Here is a 26,649-nt window from a genome sequence, read left to right as displayed (position 1 = left end):
GATGTTGGGAGCTGCAGAATAGGGCAGTGGGTCTCAACCTTTTTAGACTCAAGGCATCCCTTGATAGACTTGAAGCATTGAGGCACTCCTAGATAGACTTAAGGTATCCCTCAAAAATGCCAGTTCTTAGCATTCACTCATTTTTTGACTATAGAAAAATAATGGGGCAATTCTTCTGTTGCAAAGAAATTAGAAGGTTCACAACAGATTGGAATGGTTTTGACACTATGTAATCCTGTTTGAAATCTCTGGGTTTATCTTGTGAATCACGTTGGCACACCTAACCATGCTAAAATTTTGTGGCACTCCATGGCACCCCTGAAAGGATCTCACAGCACCCTGGTTGGGAATCACTGGCATAAAGTCTATGGAAGAGAGGCTCTGAACTATTGGAGAGAAACATATCTGTGAGAAAGAAGAAGGAAAGGAATGCATGCAGAGTGGTAGATGAAGGTGCAGAGCAAGAGATTTATCCAGGTCATTCCAAAGGAAACCTTATATTATAAGTGACAGAGAAACCTATTTCAGAGAGAATTCATAGTTTACTGAGTCCATTGATCATAGCTCTACAAACAGAAAGAAGCAAAGGTCTTGTAGCTAAACTACAGGGTTCAATAGCTCCTTCTGCTGCAGTCTCTCTTATGGAAATCACTTAACCTCACAGGGTCTCAGTTCCAGTTATTTAGCTAGGCTGAAAAAATCTTTGGGCAAAAGCTGTTTCATTATCTTCAATGGCTTCATCCAGTGTCTGAACAGCCAACTAATGCACTCATTCCCATGAGGTTAGGACAGGGTCAGTTCCAGTTGGGTAACAAATACTAAAAGGCTAAGTGATTTGCCCAAAGCCACCAAGAAAGTCAACACTAAAGCAGCAAAATGAATACGTATCTCCCACTATTGCCCTAACCACAGGAGCAGCTTTCATCTCATATGTGAGAAGAAGCATGGGACCCTAGTACATTACTGCTGCCTCAGCTTGGTCCTTTTGATGCTACCTTACTACATTTAATCATAACCATATAAATGCAGACCCTCCCGAAGTCCAGGATATTGCCCAGTGGGAGTTGCAGGTTCTCAGCTTCTCTGAGACTCTGGCCCTGTGTGCATATAAATGAACCCATTACTTGCATCAACTTTAATAGTTCTGTAGAGATTGGAACATCAGACAAGTGGATCTATAGGATTTCCTTTCTCCTCAGGGAGAAAAAATTCCTCCTTGTCTTGTTATACAGCCTGCTTTTTGACTGCAGAGTGTCCTTATAGCCACCATAGGAGTTGGGCTTCTTCCCAACCCTGCCAGCAGAAAGCAGCTCTTGGGGCAGGGGAGGAGGGAAACTTTGCCAAAGAAGCTATCCCGGAGACAGAATGTTAAACTGATCAGCCATCTGCTTCAGGGGATAATTCTGGTGGATGCTACAGATCCCCAGAAAATGTTTCTGTGAGTCCTCCTCACTTCCTCTTAGCATTTCCCTCCCATCCTCATCCCCCACACACATACTCTCTCTCCTTGTCCTTTGTTTTTTTCCACAGCTTTAGACTTCGAGAGCATTCCTTGCTTCAACCTGGAAGGACAGGGGTCTGAATTTTAATTCTATAGGACTTATTTTCCCTCTCTGTGTGCACACACACATGCACACACTTTTGGTGGTGAAAGAAGAGTATGCAGATTCCCAAGTCTGGGAACATATAGATCCACTTCCAGTCACTGTCCCTAGGGCTGAATTTATAGCAAAAGTTTAACTAACAACAGATACACTCAATGGTGCACGGGCCAGGTCCCAGAGGACTGGAAAAGGGCCAATGTGGTCCCCATTTTCAAGAAGGGGAGGAAGGAAGACCCAGGCAACTATAGGCCAGTCAGTCTCACCTCCATCTTAGGCAAAGTCTTTGAAAAAATTATCAAGGCTCACATTTGCGAGAGCCCAGCAGGAAAAATTATGCTGAGGGGAAACCAGCACGGGTTCGTGGCAGGCAGATCGTGCCTGACTAATCTAGTCTCTTTCTATGACCAGGTTACAAAACACCTGGACACAGGAGGAGGGTTGATGTCGTTTACTTAGACTTCAGGAAGGCCTTCGATACGGTATCCCACCCCATACTGGTGAACAAGTTAAGAGGCTGTGACTTGGATGACTACACAGTCCGGTGGGTGACGAATTGGCTAGAGGGTCATACCCAGAGAGTCGTGGTAGATGGGTCGGTTTCGACCTGGAAGGGTGTGGGCAGTGGGGTCCCGCAGGGCTCGGTCCTTGGACCGATACTCTTTAATATCTTCATCAGCGACTTGGACGAGGGAGTGAAGTGTACGCTGTCCAAGTTTGCAGATGACACAAAACTGTGGGGAGAAGTGGACATGCCGGAGGGCAGAGAACAGCTGCAAGCAGACCTGGATAGGTTGGACATATGGGCGGAAAACAACAGAATGCAGTTCAACAAGAAGAAATGCAAAGTGCTGCACCTAGGGAGGAAAAATGTCCAGCACACCTACAGCCTAGGGAATGACCTGCTTGGAGGCACAGAAGCGGAAAGGGATCTTGGAGTCCTAGTGGACTCCAAGATGAACATGAGCCGGCAGTGTGACGAAGCCATCAGAAAAGCCAATGGCACTTTATCGTGCATCAGCAGATGCATGACAAACAGATCCAAGGAGGTGATACTTCCCCTCTATCGGGCGCTGGTCAGACCGCAGTTGGAGTACTGCGTGCAATTCTGGGCGCCGCACTTCAAGAAGGATGAGGATAACCTGGAGAGGGTCCAGAGAAGGGCCACTCGTATGGTTAAGGGCTTCCAGGCCAAGCCCTATGAGGAGAGACTGGGGCACCTGGACCTCTTCAGCCTCTGCAAGAGAAGGTTGAGAGGAGACCTTGTGGCTGCCTATAAGTTCATCACGGGGGCACAGAAGGGAATTGGTGAGGTTTTATTCACCAAGGTGCCCCCAGGGGTTACAAGAAATAATGGCCACAAGCTAGCAGAGAGCAGATTTAGACTGGACATTAGGAAGAACTTCTTCACAGTTCGAGTGGCCAAGGTCTGGAACGGGCTCCCAAGGGAGGTGGTGCTCTCCCCTACCCTGGGGGTCTTCAAGAGGAGGTTAGATGAATATCTAGCTGGGGTCATCTAGACCCAGCACTCTTTCCTGCTTATGCAGGGGGTCGGACTCGATGATCTATTGAGGTCCCTTCCGACCCTAACATCTATGAATCTATGAATCAATATACTAATGCTAACTCCCTCGCTCCAAATCTTTCTTATGTCCTGTCACCAGAGAGAGGAGAGAACGCATCTTCCTGATGAATAATCTCCTATGTGGAGCCCCTTTCTAGGCCTTGCCTCATTCCAGCTCTCTCTCTGCTATAGGAAACTTGATGATATTCTGTAGGTTACATGCTTATGCCTGGGGATATATCTTGAAATTACCCTACTTTAAAGGTCCTAGGCCTATAATGGAGGTACTCTAGTATTTGCATTTGTCCCCAGCTCCAGCGCTTTGGAACACAAAATATTTCTGGAGCAATGGTGCTCAAGCTATCTGGCCCTGTGGGTTGGATGTGCAGTGCAGGGTCAGCCCATGGGCCGGATCCTGCATGCAGGGGCAGCGTGCAAGTTCGGTGTGTGGGTGCGACCTTGAGTGCTGGCTTAACCCCATTCAGTTCTGGATCTGGTTATGTAGCAATCTAGCACGCAGATCCAGCTGTGGCATGGCCCCATGTGGCAGTGCTATCATGTACCCTGTGGGGTTCACCATGGACCTGAAAATTCAGCAGCAGGCAAGCAGGGGTAGTGTTAATTGTTGCGGCACTGGGAGCCATGGCAATAAATGCTGCCTCCGCTCCCCTGCTGCTTCAGGTGGGGTCCTGCCACTGCTCCCATGAGTCCAGAAATTTGGTGGCAAGGGTAGTGTGGTGTCAGGGACCCATGCAGTTGTGGGAGTGAAAACAAGGTCAGTAGCATGAAAATTCTTCAATATTTAGTGGTATGTAGGATACGTAATGGGACAACTGCAGGGCAAGTGGCATTTAGAGCTGAAGAAATTCTTAGACACCTGACCATGGAGAACCCTAAAATAGAGGAAGATTATCCCATCTTGCAGTTATGGGGTACTTGAAGGTCAAGTAATCCAGAGTATATGGGGCAGAGACTCAGTTATTGCCAGACATGTCCAAAGGGAAAGGCAGGATTATGCTTACCTTTGCTCAGGTCAGGAGTTAGAGATGGCTGTGAAGGACTCTGAATGGCATGACTAAGTGGCAACCCTAGTTACAGCTCTTCTGATTAAGCTGGCATCAGTTAATAAAATAACTGAAATGACAACTGCTCCTTTCTTTAGGGAGCAGCTCCATGGCTCAGCATCTCCTGTACTGCATCCTTCATAGTCCAATGGCAAAGATTGCTAGCTCATGGGATGGGGCATGAAGACTAGGGAGGAAGAAGATTTAAAGGGCAATGCTGGGCACCAGTACAAATGGGTAAAAATCACCTATGAGTACATTTGAGCTGAACTTCAGAAGCTGTTTCCTAATGATCAGTGTGGACAGGTTCTGCTATAGCCTTCCTTTAGGTGGAAAGGTTTGAATGACCCAATGACTTCTAAGCTGGGGCTTGATGGTTTTTTGAAAGGGAACATATGACACAGTTGTCTGCAGTATTAGGGGCCAGATACAATAAGCCAGGAAGACTTTCCAGCCCTGTGTTTCTAACACGGTTCCTAAGCACATCCTTAGACTGCTCCAGAGACAACTCAGCTCCCAGTGAAACCAGTGGGAGGATTGTCACTGATATCACTGGGAATTGGGTTGGGTCCTCTGTGTGCAATAAAAGTGGGGGAATAACCATAATAGACTATATGGTGCTTCCCGACCAGAGGTATATTCCCTAGACTTTCATGGAAACTAATGACTGATGATATAAGTACATGTAACAGAGAAAGGCTTTTATGCAAAACACAGTGGTGGTAGCCAGTGGGTGGCTAGTGTCACTTTAGATCAAAGCAGACTTGTTGGCAAAGTAGTTGCATGTTACAGTGAGAGAGAGTATATTCTCTGGGATTCTGCAAGTGCTGTAGTAATAGAGAGCTCTGCCCTGGGACAGGATGCACTTCCCCTACTCCAAACCCCAGAAAATATTGCTAGACATGGTCTGTGGAAATGACGGATTTACCTCTGGTCTCTAGCAGATCTACAAAATGAAGAAAAACTCAGAGGCCACTGAGAAGCTGTGATGACCCTGGGCTACTGCTAGGGTTGTCCAAACCACAACCTTGCAGTCTGTAAAATAAATATGAACTGGAAAGCTTTTGATTTTCCAAGACTTGAATTCTGTGTTGCATTTTTGTCCTGCAATGGATGATATCACTAGCCAATAAGACCATAGCAATGGGGTGTGAACATGTACATTTGGGACCCTGTCCGAAGGGGAACATTTTAAAAGGGCAGCAGTTGGCGTGTTCCAATTCTTGCATGTGAACAAGCCAAGAACAATTCTGATGTAGCAAAACTACTCTTGCTTTAACATGAATTCATCCAGGTTTGAAGTTGGAGCAGTTTTGCTACATTTAAACCATTCTCGATTGGCTCAGACCTAGCCATTAGAACATACTTGCTGCTGCCTTTTTAAAACATTCCCCATTTGAAAGGGCCCCAAATGTACATGTGTCCACACCGAGAGACATGCATTCCCTGTATTTCTTTATGTAATGGTGTCATGCTGTAGAAAACAATTCTTATAGTTTGGATTCTCCAATGGGTCTCCCCTGTTTCTTCCAGCTCTTGGACATCTATTATTGCAGGTGGCATAGGGAACCCCCAGCTCAAATCTTGGTATTGAAAATTATTTAAAATTATGTTGTCGTCTTATGCATATATTTGACTTTATGTATATATTTGCCTAGGCTTACAGTCTGTGACTGATCTGGGATTTGAAATTGTCTTGCTGATTTTGAACCTTTTAACGTTTGCTAATGGCATATTATGTTTTCATTTAGAAAGAAAGCTTTTTGGTTCCATTTATAGAACAAGTAGCACAGAACAATTTTTTTTATTTCCAGAAAAGCAAGCAGCAGTTGAAATACCTTGAGGTCACACACTCTGCTTTGACAGGTTGAGACCTGGGTCACTTTGAACCATAACCTGCCACCAAATGCTACATGAAGAGTTCAGCAATAGGTTCTGCTGTTTCTTAGGATTCGCTGTGGCAGGGAATATTGTTCCTTTTGTTTAAAACCCTGCCCCTTTCTTTTTAAAAGAAAATATGTCTCCGTGGAATTCAATTTTCACTGAATCCAAGAACATAATGTTCACCCCTGGCATGAGTCTTAGTGTAATAGAGGCTATTTCACAAATGAGATGTTTTTTTCAGCTCTGCTGCAGCCTGGGTATTTTTTAAACTAACACTAGCAGCCCCTTAGCAATGAAACAAGTGCTGTAAAACCTATTAAGTGCCTCTGATGGCTGTCAGATGTATTAACTCCCTTGCATATAAACAGACCAAGACTAGATGCAAATGTTTCTCCTGACTTAGATGTGTGCCTCAGTCTCTTGATCTTTCTGACTTCATGGAACCACTTACGTGTTGCTAGCGTTGTGGGGTTTTTTTGTTTCTTTTTCATTATTGATTGCTCTCTGAGTCTTGGAAAATGGCCCGGTTGCCTTTTTAACCTAATGTAAAATGTATGGGGTGATTCAGCAAAAAGAAAGGGAATGGAGAAACATACTTAATGCAGTGACAAATGTCAGGGGAGCTACAGCAGTGAAGGATGGTCTTGCAGTGTTTGCTGAGAGGTGCCGGCTTCCTGGATCTTAAAGGGAAAGCATCCTATTTGCAGGTCTTAAGGTTAGCAAAATGCATGCCTTAAGCTGCATGTGTGATCCTGAAAGAAATTAGTGGAGAGCCTAGCATCCTGGTCTGCTTCCAGCCAAAAGATGCGTGTTTTCCCTAGGTTTCTTTTAAGGCAAAAGGCCTTCCTAAAAGGCTGATTGTGCCTGCGTGGGGAGGAGTGGTCAGGCCTTGGGTACTCAAGAAGTGGTGTCAGAGGACAGTGAGGTGTGCTTTGGAGGGATCCACAATTCAGTCCTCAACTTTGGCTCACTCTTCTCTGTAGTCTGTCCCAGACCAAGGAAAACTTCTACTTAGCTTCTTGTAGGTCATGCCTCAAGAGATTAGGGTCGATCACTGCCAGGTGGTCGTTTTATAAGCACTTAATACTGGGCCACTAATTTGCTGTAAGACGTGGTCGTCAAATGACTAGTTCCTCAGTGATTGTTGGAAGTGAGGTCAGTCTTGAACGCTCAAAGGCTAATGAGAACAAACCTAACTCAGCAGTGGTGGAGACAAGCATTTTGTACTCAGTTACAGCAACGTCCTTGGCATATATACAGTGCCATGTGAAGGGGGCTTGTGCCTGAAGGTTTGCAATTAAATATTTTTATTTTTTTTTGCAAACATCTAGTTGGTTTAATAAAAGGTATCACCTCTACCATGAGTTCTGATTCCATGAGGTTACTCTACGAGTGTCAGGCCTTACCGTACTCCCAGAAAGGCTTATGATGCCACTTCTGGGGGAACCATATTAAGGGAACTTGCCCAGATCTCTGAAGCAGCAGGTGGTTCAAAAGTGAACCTGGAAGTATCAGGCCACATACATAGCATTGCATTGGAAAAAAGTAAAGGGAAGCTGCCTCTTTAAAAAGATATATGCTTGCCCAGCACGCTCACACTTCCTGCTGTTAGCAAGCTCCATTAACAGGTTTGAAGAGTTCTTTGGTAAATGAGCTAGTGAGCAGATCTATCACAGGACACCGCAGCAACGGGAAGGAAACCTGTTTACTCTGCATGCAACTCCTTAGGGTGTTGCATACATATCTCAGCAGGACACTCGGGGCTTTTCATAAACACTTGGGGCTTCTTGGTGGATCCCCATTCATACACAAAGGGATTCTTTTCAAGCAGCAAGAAAAGACCTAGTTCTGTATGCGTAGGCTATATTTAACTTGACAGCAGCATTTTCCATGCTAATTGGACTTTAATTCCCTTAATTTCCTTCTAGCATGAACATTTGAGAAGGTTTATTTTGTGACATTTGTTTTCTGACTCATGTACATCTTTTTGGTTTGATGGCATTTCCACCGTGTCTAGGTGGCAGGGATAATATTCTGGAGTGGAGAGTCTGCATTGCTAGTTAGAATACCAGCTTTGCACGTTAAACTCTGCTGACACTCGTATACAGTTTGTGTGTGCATACATTCATGCGCATACAAAATCATAGTGCCCACAGGCTCCATATCAATATAGCTATGTCATTCCATGGCTTATTCATTTATTTAGGCTAGAACCAGACAGCAGAAACTAAGTGTCTAGCATGTCTGCAGTGTTTTAACTCTTCTAGCACGACTCTATGTTTATTTATCAGTGATCCTTTTTTTCCAAAGCCTTTATTTTCAGTTGTGCACAGGGACAAATGCCAGAGAGCACAGTAGAGCCAACTGGTTGCAATTCAGTTGAAAAAATAATTGATTCCAGGTGTTCAAAATCTGAGAGTATTTATAAATGATTTGGCTTTGCTCAGTTTTCTCCGAAGAGGGTGATGATTTCATAGTAACTTCATTTGTTCCTTGCTGTGAAAACTTCTTATCCAGTGGCTATTAGACTTGGAATAAGCAGGGCATGGTTAAATGGGAATCTCCCTCTTCACTTGTGTTCTCTTCCTGGTCTTTCTGCAAAGCGAGGGGACACTCATGAAAGCAAAATCCATGTCATAAAATTGCATCTGGGCTTTGGTTTAAAAAAAAAAGTATAGTTCAGGTTATTTTAATTATGAGGAGAGTCTAAAGTACCATGATGACTGAGCTCCAGATAGGCAGACAGAGATGTCTGTAGTAACCTAAAAGCACTGGCTGATTAGCACTACTTGATATTCTCAATGGAGCCCTAGGATGAGTTTTGGAGGCAGGACTTCTTGGGATGGCATTGTGTGGTTCAAAGTAGGCACCAGGCTGGACGCTGCCTCCAGCCTACTTAAAACATTCATATGACTGGGCTGGGGCTGGGTTGGGCTTTACCTATTTGTAAAATGCAACAATAATCCCCAACTTTTCCATCTTCTTTTTTTTTGGAGATTCAAAAGGCTGTGTATTTAACGCTGTGCGTTTCCCTCCTCTTTGTGCTGCTGTTTCATCACTATTGCTTTCTCATTCTCAGATCATGACCTTCATCAGCTCAATGAATCTGAAAAACAAGCAACCTGCCAAGTCCTCTTAGCTCTAGGTTGAACAAACTTGCTGATCCTTCACTTATCTCTTGCCAACGACCTACCTACACATTCCCTCCTCCTGAAGAAAGCGAGTCAAAAATTAGAGCTGAAACGTGAAACTTTATGAAAAGCCCTGTCAGAAGCTCTTCTTTCAAGATTTACTCTTTTTTAAGCCACGTGAACTTTGCATCAAGTCCGTTTTCTAAAGGAGAGACAAGATATGTTTGTGTAGCTGATACCAGAAATTGCACACACAAATAAACAATATATATATTGAGTAAAAATCTACGCTTATAATGGATGATAGGTATAGAAACAATGCAAACCTGTATCAAGGGGCTAAGGATATAGCACGAGAGATGAACCAAGTGTCAGATGACTACAGGTATCAGGATAGTAGCTATGAAGGGTATGCACCCAGTGATGGCTATTACCACGGTGGCAATGAGCCAGCTCAAGAAGAAGATGCCCAGAGTGATGCCACAGAAGGGCATGATGAAGATGACGAAGTCTATGAAGGAGAATATCAGGGCATCCCTCACCCAGATGACGTTAAAGGCAAGCATAAGAAGAAAGCCCCTGGTGTGGCTGATGACTATAGAGACCATGCGGACCTCATAACACAGAGGATGGAGGATGAGGAGCAGCTTGCCCACCAATATGAGAACATCATTGAAGAGTGTGGCCACGGGCGCTTCCAGTGGACACTCTTCTTTGTTCTCGGCTTGGCCCTGATGGCAGATGGAATCGAGGTGTTTGTGGTTGGGTTTGTGCTACCCAGCGCCGAGAAGGATATGTGCTTGTCCAGGTCAAACAAAGGGATGCTCGGTAAGTGCCTTTAACTACTTTCCTCAAGCAGCATGCAGCGGGGATGGATTTAACCATTATCTTATTTCTTAAAGTGGGGGCACCCAGGACCTTCATTTCATGCATGCTCATGGGACTGAGGACAGCTACATGCACTCCCATGACAAGGAAGCTGCTCAAAAACAACACAGAGCTGTGCCCTCACCCAGCCCTGTCTGGGCTGTGATTGTCACACTCACAGCTTGGGAAAAACTCTAGACCTGAACTCAACTTTCCTCCATTATGCAGTCTCATCTGTAGCTTTCAGAAAGGAAGCTTGTTTATACAAAAACATGAGTGTCACGGAAGGACAAGCAAGCAGGAGGGTTACAAGAGACATTCCCAACCTCAGCCCTCAGGGAACCAGATTTCAATTCTTTAATAGCTAGATTTTAACGAGCAGCTCACAAACCAGTGTCCTCCAGGTACGAGGGAATCTAACATGTATGAGTCGGTGTCATTATACAAGGGCTTCATAAAGTCCGTGTGCACTTTGAAACTCTAATGACTTGGGTTGTAGGTGTGATAGAAACAATCTGTAAATGGCATTTCAAAGCAAATTTATTCAAGTTCTAGGACAACTCGAGTACACAATGCTAGACTTCAACATAACCACCATTTTCTTCTCACAGCTGATATGACTTCAATTCTGCTAGCCACAGGACAGTTTACCTTCTTGTCTACACTAGCCATTTTTTGTTTGTCAAAGGACGTAAACTAAGAATAAATTTGTTATTAGTTATGAAGCCTAGCATTGTGTACTCAAGTTGTCCTAAAACTTTAATAAATTTGCTTTTAAATGCTATTTAGAGATTGTTTCTATCATACCTACAATCTAAGTTATTAAAGTTTAAAAGGTGCACAAGGACTTTATGAAGAGCCTGTATATTAAGCTATATAATGTGAGTGGGGAGAATCTCTCGTACTGAGATTCATTTGCTTGCATGTTCCATTCCCAGGACATTAGACTTCCCTTAAACTCCTATTCATTTTTGTTACATGGGATCTTCCTATTTATCTGTCTGTCTAGCTCTCTTTGCCTTGAAAGCATACCTATTGCTGCAGGATTGAATTTATCTGTGTATTGATCTTCATGCCTGCCTGTCTATAAATTTAAATCATACCTGTCACTGAGGTACTGAGTGCTGCATAAGGGAAAGAGGGATTTTTCTCATCAGGGATGAAGAGTGCTGAGTAGGTGAGGATGGAGATTGACATTGGAGGACAGGGAAGAAAGCTCTTGTATGGGATTTGCTGAACATTTTCTGTTAAGGCTTTTTTGTAAGAAGTCCACCTTCCTGGCAGCCAGGGCAATGTGAGCCTGCCTTGTCTCCTGTGTCTTTTTAGACTACAAGCTCTTTTGCAATGAGGTTCTGCCCCCTCTCAAGCTGGCACAGAGTGGAGTGAGTGCACTTATTCCATAGCAAAGTCTGCAGTGAGAATACAGAGAGGAGTGTGAACCAGGACCCCAACATTTCAGCACGACTTCAGATGTAGTTTCACAGTCTAACACTGCCGTGAGGTCTCTTAGAAGTAGCAGAATCCTGCTTTATAAGAATCTGGTTCTTTACCCCCTCCCAATGCACTGAAATCTGTGGGAATTGCACAAGGAGTGCAGGATAGACCCCAATTCACTTTCAGCCTCATGTTCAAAGAATTTCAAAATGTTATGCTTGAGGAAGAGCTTTTGATGATCTCCACTGAGAGTCAGTGGTGACTGCAACTCAATTCTGTAGCCAGTGCTTGCCATGGTCTCATTTTCTACCATTGACGTCCCACTCCCCCCAGCCTTACTATTTCCCAGCAGCAGAACTCGGGCCACTGCATTGATCTGCAAGCTGTTACACTGCATCTCCTGACACTGCCAAGCTCACTAATGTTCCCTTCTTGGTCCAACCCTGCATTTTCTTTGCTCCAAGTCCCAATTAGCAGAGGAGCTGTGTTGCCGTTTCCCTTCAGAGGCCAGATTCTCTGCTAAAATTGTTTGCTTCTGTATACTGGGTCAAAGAAGTCTATGGAGGTTTCCTTCTAAATCTGTGGACTGAAATTAATGTCCCACACAGGGATTAAAAAATCAGCCTATTAACAACATCTGCTTTGCTTCACTGCTTCTACCTCCCACTGGGCTTAAACAAAGGTTTATTTATTTTACCTGAGACTGAGTAGGACAGTTGGGATAAAAGATTATTTTTTCTTCAGGCATGAACCAAAATAAGGTGCAGAATTTTCCTAGACCCCTTAGGACCCCTGGAAGCATCCAGCCCTGTGTGATAATGGTAGTCAGCCATGCAACTATATAGTGCATTTACAAGACTAACAAAGCCACTATGGGAAGATTCATGGCTTTGGGAAATCGCTGAGCATGGCGGGTGCCCACTGAATGGGGAGACCTTTCAGAAAGCAGGTCTTTTATTTTGGTGCCCAGATAGAAAAGTTCAGATCTTCTGAATATCTGACCCTATAAATATCTACCCTTGGTGGAGCTCCTGACTACAGGCACCACGGTCAGGAGCACTGAAATGTCACAAGGAAATCTATCTTTGAAGTATTTCTGGCACAACCAGAAGTAGAAAGGACAGAAATCTCAAGAGAAAGCTTGTTCTTATGCTCTTTCAACTCCAGTAAGTGCAAGATGGACAGTTCAGAGGGTTCAGATGAGCTTTAGATAACCTTGCACACTTTTCTGTGCGTTTATCCAGTACCTCTGTCTACTTCTAAGAGGAGGAACAACATGCTTCCTAGTTCCTTTTCCTCTAGGGCTCCCCTCCCCACTTGAAACCTTTTTGGAACTTGGTTTTGCAGAAATTTTTCCACCCTCTTTAACTGTCTGGTTTGGAAATTAGACGTTGCAGCTGCAGTTAAAATACTTATGCATATTAAGAAGAGCTGATACAGTTCAGCTGGAAAGGCTGAGAAGAGAGTGGACTGGATATTACTCTCGTGCTAATGGTAGCTATGGGAGAGGAAACTGTTTTCAAATACAGCACATAAATCTTTTTTTTTTCTTACAAAGGCTCTTATTCACCTGCCGGCTATTTTCTTGCATGGAGATGTGGCTAGTTTGGATCTAGGTCTATGAGAGAAGGAACTGTGTTCCAAGGGGCTTTGAAAACACTCAGGCTGCAGAGAAATGCTTGAGCATGAAGAACTAGTACCAAGTGGCACAAACATCATACTGTTCAGGATGGCCTTGTCTCCTCCAGTGTACAATCTCCCAGCTGGCTCTCATGAAGGTACTAAGGAGAGATACCAAAAAATAAGCTTCCTCAAAACCTCCCTGAGACCATCTCAAGACTGAAACCTTGTAAAGTAGCAGAGAGCTTCTGAGACACAAGCTCATTTCCCTCTGGGGACTCCAGTTCCCCGATCTTCTCGGGATTGTGCTCTTGCAAATTAGGCTTGTTAATACTCAGGGTTCAATGATACTTACAGGCTGATTTGTCAGAGTAATTGTAGCAATCAAGAAGCTCTTTGGCTCTATTTATGTCTATTTATGACTAATGTTTAGTGATAATCTGCAAAAGCGGGTCTTTGTGAAATGAATAGAGATGTTATTAGAGTGGGCATGCTTCTCGCTCAAATTACCATGACTTTATAGGGGCCCATGGGTCATTAGATACACATGAATTCCTTCTCTTTGTTACATACAAATAGACCTTGCACAAGAGTTCATACTGATTCTCTGGTGGCTGTTCATCTAGTTGTGTTTGTGATAAAGAAAAAAAAAAATCAGAATATCTCAAATGGAGGTGAGGTGGTTTTCAGGTAGTTGCTAATACACCTAAGAGAATGTCTCCCCTTTCAGTTTTGAGGGGATGGCCGAATGAAAAAAACATGGGAGAAATAGTCAAACCATATAAGAAAAGAAGAAGAGCTAAATGGATGTCCCCCAAAGGATCTGTTGAACATTAGCTATTATTTAAAATAAAGTTTGCTTTAAACCCTTAATCTTTAGCATGTTTTCCTGTCATTGGGAACAGTAGGGAAAAAAAAAATCACCAAAATTATACCCAAATTGAGCAAAAATGACAAACAAACATATGCCCACAATGTTTTTTTTGTGAAAAGTGTGAAATGAATGTGACACATCGTATAAAACGTTTGCATTTTATTCTGAAAATAAACAACTCTATATGAGATGCAAATGAACGGTTATTTTAGCCCCAGCTGTCCCTGTGGGTACAGAACATGTATTTTGGATTTCTCTTTGCTGTGAAATGTTATTTAAAAGTGGCATACAGGGGAAATTTAAGGGGGAAAAAAATCAGTTTTAAATTTTTTAGTACTGATGGTATATATTTTCAAAAAGTTGTGGGCTGAGATGGGGCTTGTTCATTTCTTTATTTTCAGTTCTTCACTTGATATTTGTGCATTGGTCCAAAATTTAACAAAAATAGCAACAGCGTCAACGATGGATTATTGCCATTATTCATAGCCCAGGTAGCAAATATTATTATTTATGTATAAAGGGCAGTAAACCTATAACATATAATATAAAATGAAGAGTAATAATAGCATCTTCTACCTAGAGTTTTAGGACCTTTCATATGGCAAGAACACAGAACAAATGTTAGTATCCCCATAGTGCCAGTAATGTCAGCTTGGTTTGCCACTGCAAGTGGGGAGAAGAAAATAGGAGAAATTTAAGTGGCCTGTGCAAAGCTGCAGAATAGACCACAGCAGAGCCAAGAGTAAGATTAAGAGCTATTAGGCACAAGCCCATCCTTTCTTTTTACAGCTTTAACAATAATAACAACCATTTAAAGATAAAACTCTTTGCTGGATCCTAGTTCCATTTTTTCTTTAGAAGTTTAGACAAAAAAAGTAATAAAAATTGTGCTGGTAGATAATGCAGCAAGGTTGAAATTCATGCCTAGCACTAGGAATTGAGTTAGAAAGGATATATGTAAGGCAGGGGTGGGCAATTATTTTGGGCGAAGGGCCACTTACCCAGCTTTGGCAGGCTGTGGAGGGCTGCATGGGTAGCCCCACCCCTTGACAGGTGCCCCGCCCTCTGGTCACCATCTTGGGACCAATGTCCCAGGGCTAGCACCAGTGGGGCCCAAAGCGGGGCGCAGGCTGGCAGGGTGTCTGTGGAGCCGGGCTGGGCTGCACCAGTAGGGAGAGGGGGGAGCTGGCCCGGCTCCATAGAGCCCCTGTTGGCTGGGATCCCGCTCTCCTACCACCCTGCTCAGGGCCCTGCCGGCACTGGCTCCAGGACACCGGTGCAGGCCACGTGCTCCCGCTGGCTCCTGCACCTGCTCACTCCCAGTGCTCCCCAGCCCTGCAGTACAGGCAGGGGACAGTGCACAGCCCTGACCCCCTGCTCACCAGCAGGGAAGAAGCTGGTGCTGAGCGTGGGGAAAAGCATCCCCTCACCCACCCCATGACTGGTGCTCCCTGCTGCAGGTGCTCGCAGCCCACGCGGGACTGTCTGGAGCAGGCACAGGCAGCCCCATGCGGGCTGCAAGTGGCTACAGCATGGGGCGCCGGGCATGGGGCAAGCGAGGGACCGCTTTTCCCCACACTCACCACCAGCTTGTAACCTGCCCCACTGCCAGCCTGGGCCCTGCTGGCTCCAGACTCGCCCGTCGGCGGCGTCAGCTGCAGCCCCCCCAACTTGCCACTCCAGGCAGTGTTGGCTGCTGCTGCCTGCCTGGAGCTCATATGCTGGGCAGCCCACAGGCAGTGGTGGCGAGGCTGGAGCTGGCATGGGGTCCAGGCTGGCAGTGGGGCCAGGTTTCAAGGTGGTGCTGAGTGCAGGGGGTGGGAAAAGTGGCCCCTCGCCTGCCCCGTGACCAGCACCCCACACTGCAGCCACTTGAAGCCCGCGTGGGGCTGTCCTGAGCAGGCATAGGCAGCCCTGCATGGGCTGCGAGCGGCTGCAGTGTGGGGCGCTGGCCACGAGGTGGGGAAGGGCCACTTTCCTGCCCCCCGTACTCAGCTTTTCGCTGAGCTCCTTCCCTGCCCAAAGTCCCCCCTGCCCTTCTCCCCCCCCCACCCCACTTACCTGAGTTTCCGGCATGGTGCAGCTACATGGTCCCAGGCCAGAAGCCCTGGCTGGGGCTTCCAGCTGAGGGGAGGTGGGGCCAGGCGGGCACTGCTGTTGGGACCCTGCTGGAGGTGCCCACTGGGCTTCCCTTGGGTCCTATCACTCCTGGTTCCTGTTATTTTTTACAGGAACCAAGGGCAGATAAATATTAATTTTCTAATTTTTTTAGGGACCTGTGGGCCGGATAGAACGGCCTTGGCCTGCGGGCCATATTTTGCCCACCCCTGATGTAAGGTTATGCTGGTTTGGGGGCTTGGTATCAGACATTATTATTCCTAGAGGCAAATATTGGTGTTGCCTTTTCTTCTTCTTTCAACAAATTCTAATTACCATCTTATCAGAACTCAGTATCTTATCCAGTTTATTTTTTCTGCATAAATGTCTTATACATCTAGATATGGTGTCTTTAAGACCCACCCCCAACCATGCCTTGGGCCTAAAAGCCTAACCATGCCAGTAAATGGTTTAGGCTCTAGCAGGGTTGATTAGCACACCCTCCGAGTAGTGTTATCCTGTGCAGCCTACCAACACAGACCCAGGGCAGAACGCAGGTGCCTGGAACCGTGCTAGTACAGGTGCGACTGAGATTGCTGCATTGGTGGACACAGAAGAAAATTGATGGTGCAGATATTCCTGGTTACAAGAATCCAAATCTTCTGTTTATGAATACTGCACAATATTTCCCTCGAGACATTCCTTGGAAGTGGTTCATTAGCATATTCATTGAAGGCAAACACGAGAGGGGCACAAACACAGCCAGCCTTCCCATCTATGTCAGTCAACATCTTCTTGCAGCATTTGCATCTCTTGTGCTACACAAGGGTGGGCCTGATACGTGAATGAAGGGCGGTGGTACAGGTGCACACCGGCCAGCATGCGGCACGGCTTACTAAAACGCACAGAGCCCTCCTGAATGTCAGTGCTGCTTCACCTCGGTGGAGCTTCGTGCAGGCCTCTTTCTGGGTGTTGATCGCCTCCTCATTTGTAAACAGAACGGTAATTTTATCTGACACGAGCCCAAATGAACAGATTTTCCTTTAACAGAAAAAGATTAATTTGGCTTCCTCTGTTGAAAAGTTCAGTTTAGCAGAGGGGCTGGGTGTGAAGAAACCAGATGGTCCCATGAATATTATATTGATGGACAAATCCCGGTGGGGGGTACCTTGAAACAGACTCCGCGCAAACACCCACCCACTCTCTGTGCTGGTAGCACCTGTGAAATGTTCAGCGTGTGCGTTCAGTGACATGTCGCAACATTTGTGGATTCATAAATTCTCCTTTGATTCAGTTGCAAAATTCCCTAGGATTACAGCCGCTATCCCTTACTGCGAGCCAGTTCAAATACGTTCCTTCCTCATTCATTACAACAGGAAAATCTTCCTTGCACTATTATAGATGGGATGATTCACTTTTAACTGAACGGGTCATTAATTGTTAGGGAGATGTTGCTGCATATCTGTTGAACAAAAGAAATGTCACATGAACTGAAGTAGAGGGGTGTAGGAGACGTCCGATAAGAGTCTAGACTGGTTTTGAAACCCTTTCTGAAACCATCTGTCTTGAACAAATTGGTTGACATAATAGTGCTTAGCACTTACATAGCATGGCATTGTATATGTCCTTCCTATTCATATGGGCACAGATTTGAAGGCCTGAAAGAGCCACTCCCATCATCTAGTTTGATTTCCATGACACAGGTTGAAGAATTTTAACAACATTTAAAGAACTTACTTCATGTAGAAACTTTGTATATATTACCCCCCCCCCCCTTTTTTTTCTTGTTTTCCAGCAGGAATAAATGCAGTGGCTTTCTATTTTGCTTGTAGCAACAGCTGCTGGCTGAGTCATTCATAACCACATCTTTTTTTTCTTTGAATTTCAGCTCTTTTTCTTTTAAAAATTATTTTTACTGTTCACACATACTTTTCTTTTCACAAACTTTTTTGTTTTGTGCTGGCGTATTTGCTCAAATGTGCCCATTATTTTATGTTACTGATGGACTGATGTCTTCAAACAATGACTGCTCTCTAACCAGCACAGCAACAACTTCAGATGTTATATGCGCCTGTTCACCAGCAATTTAATTTGGACTGGACACACAGGTCACACAGTAGGTCACACAATTTGGACGTTGATTGAATGAGTATAACGGCTTGAATCAAGTTTCTGGTATGAACTCTCATGTCTCCAAGTTTGGAATGTGTTTCCCAGGAATATTCTGTAACATTTTCAAAGTACTGCTTATTGTGAGGATATTGCTGCCAGTAAATTTGTTTTCTAGAGTATTTGGTGAATGTTAAAAGCAGGAGCGGCACAGGAGAATGGAATTAACTTTGGATTTTTGTATTAGTCCTACTAAAACTTGAGTATCAACCTTTATTTCCTTCAGAGGTAATAGAATTGTTGCGGTGGGACTGTGGTCAAAATATTCCTGAAATAATCCAATGCATCCCTTGCCTCTTTCAATACAGCTCAGTACCTAATTAGTATTTTTGGGTGTAGTGATATATGCACCAAGTGGTTTAGTGGTCCTCAATTTTTTGTATGCAGGACTTTGGATAACAGTCCTCCCAGACTGTCATTCCTTAGGTTCATTTCTTCTATGCAGGCTAATTAATTTACATTTCTTGAGACTTCTCTTCCTTTGCCTAGTGACTTGAGCACCTTTGGTTCCTTAGGATTCTGGTTGTTTTGCTTCTCACTGGGTTTGTGTATTTGACAAAACTCGTGACCCTCTTTTCAGTGCCCAGATCTCAACCATGTACATAGTGCTATATGGTAGCTTCCTGGAAAATGCCCCAAGAAGCAGGTGCACATTTTAGAAAAGAATAACAAATGCTGAATGAACACCATGGCAAGATGTTACTCCAGAAAACTGCTGCCTGTAAATCCTTCTTTGCTATATAACTACTGCACCTGGAGCCCCGAGATGACACTTATCTACTGGAGTGGTTTATAGCAGCTGCCCAAATGAAAGTTTTATGATGCTGTCTGGAACATGCAGTCTTTGCAGGAGGAGGAGGATGCCCATCATGATAAAGCATCCTGGTGATTTCATTTGGGCTGTGGAGTGGGTGCCTCCAGACCAGACAGCCAATGCCTCGGAAATGGATGTAGACATTATCTGATGGGAGTCACTGCTGCAATCTTTATGGCGCATCTTTCTTATTGGAAATCTGAAGGGGTTAGTTTGCACAGCATCACTGGTTTATGAAACAAAATACATAGAGAACTAATGCCATTTTGACTAGGTTGTATTTATCAACAGAAAATACTAGCTTGGGTTCACCCTGCCTAATTTCAATGCATAACAGATGCTGCCTCACAGAGAAGTAATCTTGAAGCCTACCCTGAGCTTGGGTGCCTGTGCTTGAGTTCACAATCTGCACTGTTCAGCAGTACAATATCAGCTGCACTTCTCCTACCAGGCCTCTTCTGCTGCCTGTTTAATCCTTCGAATGTTGTCCTTTTCCAGCAATGTTCAGCTGCGAGTCCTGCACCTTGCTCGCAAGGTGGAGTGCTGCACTTTGCATCATGCGTGACATCCACTCGCTCCCTTCACACCAAGAGTGCAGCACTTGAAACTCCATCATTTAGTAGCAGAAACACTATGGCCCTGCCCCCAAAGCAGAGCTATGCATGTGGACACTTCTATACCCTTCTCTCCTCCTAGGAGTTGAGACTCTCTCTTTGGGTAGGAGCAACTGTTTTTGCCTAAATGGTCTTCTACATATTGGACTTCAGAAGTCTGATTACACCTCTCCTACACAGTAGCCTCTTTATATACCCTTAACGTTTTATCCTAATAAAAATATTTATTTTTTTTTATTAGTAATAACCATTTTATAGTAATAAAAATATCCCTGGAGACAATAGGATGCCAATCTGGAGTGCCTGCAAGGTGCAGAAAGTGGTTTAGACTGGGAAGTTTGCACCTGCAGGATCTCTGTGGTCACTAGCTTTGGGGCTCAATGTAGCTCCAGTTCCTCTTATGCACAGACTTGTACAGGATCAGCTCTTGGGTTGAATAAAATAAAGAAACAAATGCGCCGAGGCAAGAAATTTCTGCAGGGCTATGGCCTTCCATGGTAAAGTAAAGCTTTCAAGTCCTCCAGGTCTCTTTGTTTGGCTGTAAGAGAGGACCTAGCAGAGTCAGACACGTAATAACCAAAGGCACTTGATTAATGGAGCAGTTGCTCAGTCACTCTGAGCTGGATGGCTGCAACTGAAAACAAATGTCCCCAAAGGCCAGATAGCTGGCTTCCACACACCCTCAATCAGGATATTGTATAGTAATAATAATAATAATAGATCACTGGCTACAATCAAAATGGAAAGGCATCCTGGAGATTAGAAGGCAGCAGGCTCCTGCTCCTGGCCAGATATTTTTTCACTTTTAAGAAGCTTTAGATGAACAGCTGCCAACGTGGATTTTCTCTGCAAAACACAATTAACTCAGCCTGATCATTCATTTTTAATCTGGATTCAAAACTGTGGGTTTAGCTTTGCTGAACGACCCTCCATCACTCTGTTGGCAGAGTTCACTATCAGTATAGAGGGCAGTGATGTGCTGGCGATGTTAGTGTATCTCAGTGGCTGGTGTAAAAGCCTTAACCATTATGGCAATCCACAGGGAGTCTCCTTCATTATGGTTTTGGATTTTATATCTGTTTCTTTATCCAGCATGTTCTGATCAAGGTGGCAGAGGCTGGTGTCTGGAGAGAGAGAGGTTGAAAGTTCCCATGCTATGCATATGCTTTTATCTGGCTGCTCTAGTGTCCATATATCTTTAGCTAAAGCATTATTACACAATACATACATAATTGTTCATTCACTGCATCATGAATTGGCCAGGGCAGAAGAGTGGATGTTGAACCCACGACACCTGATGCTTATACTGGAAATGGCTTATTTCCCACATTTTAGTACATAAAATACTCATCTGTTTTTCCCAAAATCCAATCACTGGAAATAGGAGTGCACATTATGTGAGAAATATGGTAAGATCAGTTTCTGCTGCTTGCAGGCAAAAGTTAAAGTAAATCTGCCCAGATCCACAGAGAACAAAACCATGAGCAGGGTCAGCTCCCCAGCTGCTGCTACCCAGTTACTTACTACAAGAAAATATCTTTTTTTTCCTTCATTCAGCCTTTCAAAAGCAAGGCATGTATCTTATTCCAGGACATGTTGTATGCAAGATAAAATGATAATATAACATGGAATGGCACACAATATCGCCAACATATAGGCAGTTAAACTATTCATAAAGAATCTGATAACATCCTTTGCAGCAAATACCAGGCACAAACAAGCAGCTGCTTTGTGTGGATGAGATGATCCTACCTTGAGAAATCTTGCAATGATTGCAATGATGAATCTCTCTCTCTTTTTTTTTTTTTTTTAAAGCATAATGTTTATCATTTCAGAGGAAAAGGCACTAACGATCCTTCATTCTGCCTATTTTCTCTCTCTTTTTGAGGAATATAAAGCCTTAACAGCCTACCCAAAATCCTTCTCCTGATGATAAAAAATATACTCATCAGATTAGAGAGTACAAATAACACTTCATTACTTGGGCAACCAATCAGTGTAGGTGGACTTTTGATTGTCAGCTAGAAAAAATTCTTAGTGAATTGTCTGGGATCAATCCTAAGAATAAAAGGAAAACATTGCAAAGAGAAGTTGAACAAATACATAAAGCAAAATTGTAATTAGCTTATGAATGGGGGAAAAGGCTAAATAATTCACTACCACTTATTCCCACAGCCTAGTTATGGGATCGAAAGCAGTGTTTTTAGAAGCCTGAACTTTTCCAGGTCTGATTAATATAAGCCAAGCAGCTTGTGAAATCCTGCAGTGGCTGTATGCTGCATAGCTTTTAATTTAGTAATGTATTTCAGAAAAAAAAGGTGCATTCATTTACAATCTGGAAGGATATTAGTGTCGACTTCCAAATGCCCCTCTGCATCATTCCTTAGCTGGCTTTGCATCATGGTGCAGAGCACACCAGAGCAACTGGAGTGGTCATCTTGTGCAGTCACTAATGCAATGATGAATTATTGCAATTGTGTTCTTTGCATCTTCAGCAGCTTTTGTCTTCAGTGGGAGCAGGGGCACCTGGGTACCTACCTGAGCTTGGACCCTCGGTTCTAGGGAGCTGAGGGGACTCCTCTTGTGAAGCTTCATCGGGGATAGTTCCCACATTCCACATTCACAACACTTCTTTTCTTGTGAGCGGCTCAGTCCTGGTCGGAGCTACTGGCTGGAATCCATCTCTCCCCTTTCCTTGACCATAACCACCAGACCACCGAGTCATGCTCTCTCCCCGGCTCTGTGACTCCCTAGAAGTCTGTTCTGCCCAGTTGCACAGATTCCTCAGGAGGAAACAAGAGTGCTCTAGGCTTGTGATATGGGCTTGTCTCTCAGGTAGAGGGGGAGAGAACCTGGATCTCCCATAGCCTAGGTGAGTGCTCTAACCCTTGTATTATTATGCAAAAGAGTGTGGCCACAAGCAACCCCACCTCCTCTGTGTTTTAGAAGGAAAGAGTATCCTTGCTCCATTTTTGAAAGCAAAGATATAGGCACCTGTTTCCAAGGGGAGGGCTCCAGACCATTCATCTCAAGAGGAAGGAGGTGGTCTATAGGGATGAGTATGCTGAGCTCTGAGTAGCATAACATGCTGGCTATCTCTAGGCAGCTCCCAACTCACTTTGCTTGTCTCATCTGAGTCTGTTAACTCTCTCCATTCAACATACCAGGAGTTTCAATTCCTAACACAAGGTTTGGCTTCTACTATGAGGTTCTGGCACCTACAAGATGGGGCTTACAGCCCTTAACTCTACTGCACCCAAGTCTTTTTTTTGCATGTGAGCCTTCCTGGAGGGTGTAATTTGGACAGTTCTCATGAGCTAAAAAGAGAATACAAATTGCAAAATCAAGGTCATGTCAAGGTTTTATGCCTTTTATTACAGTAGTGCTGAAGAGACCATGGAGGAGAAGTCAGTGTTGAATTAGGGTTCCCCCTAAACTATTGTGTGATCCTTCAGCTTGAAGATGGTGAAACAGTTCTGCATCTCATTCCCAATATATTAGCTCTGGCATTGCCGATGCTGTGATATTTCCTTTAATGTGGTGTTGTTTGGACCTCGCAGTCTAACTGGGCTTTCGGGAATCAGAGCATCTCATGAATAACCACTTGGCCACCAGACAGTTCAGTCCTGGGCTTTTGGGGTAGTAACTGCAGAGTCATACAGCAACAAAGGCACTGAACTTGAAGAGACATATCCTTGAACTGGGGTAAATCAGTTATGCCAGCTTCAATGGAATGAAACCGGATAATGATGTTCCTGCCTCATCTGGGCTAATTCAAAGGGTCAGCTAGGTAACTCTCCCTGAATGACTATTTCCTTTATTGCATTTTCCCCTGCTGAAGGGAATTTGCTAATAGAAACAGCTTAAACAAAGAACTGAAAGCTGGAGATCAAACCAAGCCACAATGTGTTGTTTTCACAGGTTCACGCCATATGCCGGCAGTAGCTGGATTGATTGATCCCCAGGGGTTTTTTCCTTACAGCAATGCAAATCAAATCATCTCACTCTGCCTGATCAATTTTTTTCCAGCCCTGCTAGCACCTACACACACTGCACATCACCCGGATTTTAATGCTCAGCATGTGATCCAACTGCCCTTACATGGGTAAGACTCTTGCGGGCCTGTGTCGAAGAGCAGCGTGAGGCTCTGAACGCAATTATTCATGCATCTTTACATGAATCCCTGGATCTTTAGGGAGGCAGGGATGTGAAGTGAATGAGCTGGTCCAACTCGGACCAGTGTCCACCCCTCCTAATGGCTCTTCTATTGGCCGTTTCAGCGGGGTGGTCAAGAGCTGAATGGGTGAGAAAAGCTGAATTGCCTTCCTTTCAAGGGTATGGTAGAGAGCTGCATGCCATGTGAGGGGCTTGCCTGTTCCTGTCTGTGGCTAAGCCAATTCTTTTCAGTTTAAATATAGCATTAAAATAGTGACTAAAACCATCTTTTAAAGAATCGGTTGCTATAGGATAAAACCAGACAAATATATATTTTTTTTAAATGTTTAGTCAAATAAACAATAAGAAACAGCTTTGTACACAAGGAGGATGACTACTTATGGGAATATGGTACCAAGGGAAGTAAGTGATGGATGCTCCATCTCTTGAAGTCTTTGAATCAAGGCTGGATGCCTTTCTGGAAAAGGCTTCAACCATGTGATTGCCTCAGTACAGAAGTAAATAGATGAAATCCTATTGCTTGTGTTAAACAGAAGGTCAGACTAGATGGGATGGCCCTTCCTGGGGAAGCAGTGAAAGCCAGAGTGTGTCGAAGATGGCATAATTAAAGGGCAACTTGGGTGTAACCAGCAAAGAGTTTCTTCCTATCTTTAACCGTCTCTCTGCTCTGTCAATGTTTCATGAAAAATAGGCAGGAGCTCAGGATGCTTCTCCAGCCATACCCTTGGGTTAGTGGAGCTAAGACAGACTCCTGTTTGATAGTTAGTGGCACGTACTGGGGACACGTGCGTTATAAGCTGCTTAGGCCAGGCTGTTGCTGGCGTGCTGGGGGATGAGTGACCGGTGAGGTAGGGAAGAGAAGTCTCTGTGTCTGCTCAAATGAGGGTATGTCTTTACTGCACGCTGTAGCACAGTGTAGCGATAGCTGAACTAACTAGCTTTGGCAAGGTAAATTAGCCTGGGTGCAGCTCAGCAAGACTGCAGCAAAACTGCTTGCACATTGGTTTAGAGTTTGGTTATCTCTGCACAACAACACATTATGTAGTGCAGACACTTGGACAATGCCAAAGATCTCATTTTCTTATGGTGGAAAACAGACGTCCCCTGAAGCTGAGTGAGTCGGGTGTTTTTTGTTACCTGGAACCATGTCAGACTAGAGGGTAAAAAACACCCAACCAACTTAAACACTTGACCTTACATTTTCAGCTCTTACAACAGCCCTGGAAAGCCAAGGTCATTATCCCCATTGTACATATGGAGAAACAGAGGCAAAGAGATGCAGGGTCACACAGTGAATCACTGGCACAGTCAGGAATACAATTCAGCCGGTCTTGGCTTCAGGAGCCAGTCTGACTTGTTAATATGCAGATCCTAGAAGTAATAGACTGTTAATTACCTGGGACCTTTGGGTTTTAGAACTGGATGTATCCCATTTGTTAAATATGACTTATTCTTAGCTTTATTTATACTGATCATTGCTGGCAGCTGTGAAGTGCCAGGGGCTTTCCAAACATATGTCAACATTGTTTTCTCCAAACTCATGGGTATTTGAATATTCACATGTCATAATTTGACTCCCTCGAACATGGCGGTGACTCTGTCGATTCCCGTAAACTCTTCTCTCATAAGAGGACATGTAAGCAAATACCTGGTACTCAGAGAAGAAGCATTATCCACATTGGTACCTGCCAAACAATATTGTTTCTCTCAAGAGGCTGTGTATTTTAGGCACTTGCAGGCATTCAGGCTGGTTGGGTGTTTCAATAACCATCCTCCTCTCATCAGAGCCCATGGCTGGTAGCTGGTTAAGATTTTGTGGAAAACACTTTGAACGTGAAGACACATGTGAGATGTCAAATTCTACTGCACCAAACACCTGAGAGGATGTTGCTAACTGCCTTGTCTCCCTGTCTCTCTCTTTTCACTAGGCCTGATAGTCTACCTGGGCATGATGGTGGGGGCTGTCATGTGGGGTGGCCTGGCAGACAAACTGGGAAGAAGGAAATGCCTCATCATATCGCTTGCGATCAACGCTGCCTTTGTTTTTCTCTCCTCCTTCACCCAAGGATATGGATTCTTCCTTTTCTGCCGCCTTATCTCTGGCTTCGGGTGGGTACCTCTGTCTTTAGCCCATCAGCTAATTGTTCTGATGGAGGGACTTGTAGCAGTTCACACAGAGGCCGAGGCAATGGACGGACTAACTGCTGGTTCTACACGGACAGGCAGAAGCTGCCAGATACATTTTCTTGTTTTGTGCTGCATAAAATAAATTTAGTGCTTGGAGTATTGATAGCCCTGAAGGCAGAGATCTTAGCCACTGCACAAAACAGCATGGGGGGTGATAGCATTTACTCAGCATGTCAGGCCCAGGTACCTGTTGGAAAGACTCAGAAGTCTCAGTCTTCATGCTGATATTGTTAATAAGGGTAGTGACGGGTGTACCTTGCAATGTAGATGATTGTCTACTGGGACCGGAGCTCTCCCTGTTGTTCCAGAGAGGTGCAAGACACCAATAACGTAGCAGCCACTATGGCTCCATAAACATTTTCCCTCGGACTAAGTGCAGAGGATGGATAAGGGGAATTACAGAACTGGTCCTTGCTAGAGATGAGCAGACTGGATCTGCTGAAGCCAATAGCCACCGTAAGCTGTTTCTACTGGCTGGCTCTTGGTTGCCACTGTAAAATGAGGTCGTGCTCCTATGCTCAGTTCTGCAGTTTCAGACAGGACAAGTGGCTAC

General features: G+C 44.4%; 1 protein-coding gene across 2 annotated transcripts in view; it reads left to right on the top strand.

Moving 5' to 3' along the window:
* Positions 1 to 26,649, top strand: part of SV2B (synaptic vesicle glycoprotein 2B) — a 105,981-nt gene that overhangs the window by 54,477 nt on the left and 24,855 nt on the right. For both annotated transcript variants that reach the window (XM_019477881.2, XM_006257888.4), the window contains exons 2-3: positions 9,193 to 10,072; positions 25,838 to 26,018. In XM_019477881.2, the coding sequence (XP_019333426.1) occupies positions 9,541 to 10,072; positions 25,838 to 26,018 (713 nt within the window). In that variant the 5' untranslated portion in view covers positions 9,193 to 9,540. The remainder of the gene's footprint in view (positions 1 to 9,192; positions 10,073 to 25,837; positions 26,019 to 26,649) is intronic.

This window comes from Alligator mississippiensis, chromosome 11, assembly GCF_030867095.1.
Source record: "Alligator mississippiensis isolate rAllMis1 chromosome 11, rAllMis1, whole genome shotgun sequence".
In the NCBI taxonomy this organism is placed as follows: domain Eukaryota; kingdom Metazoa; phylum Chordata; order Crocodylia; family Alligatoridae; genus Alligator; species Alligator mississippiensis.
The sequence above is the reverse complement of the archived record's forward strand: the minus strand, read 5'-3'. Positions and strand labels throughout refer to the sequence as shown.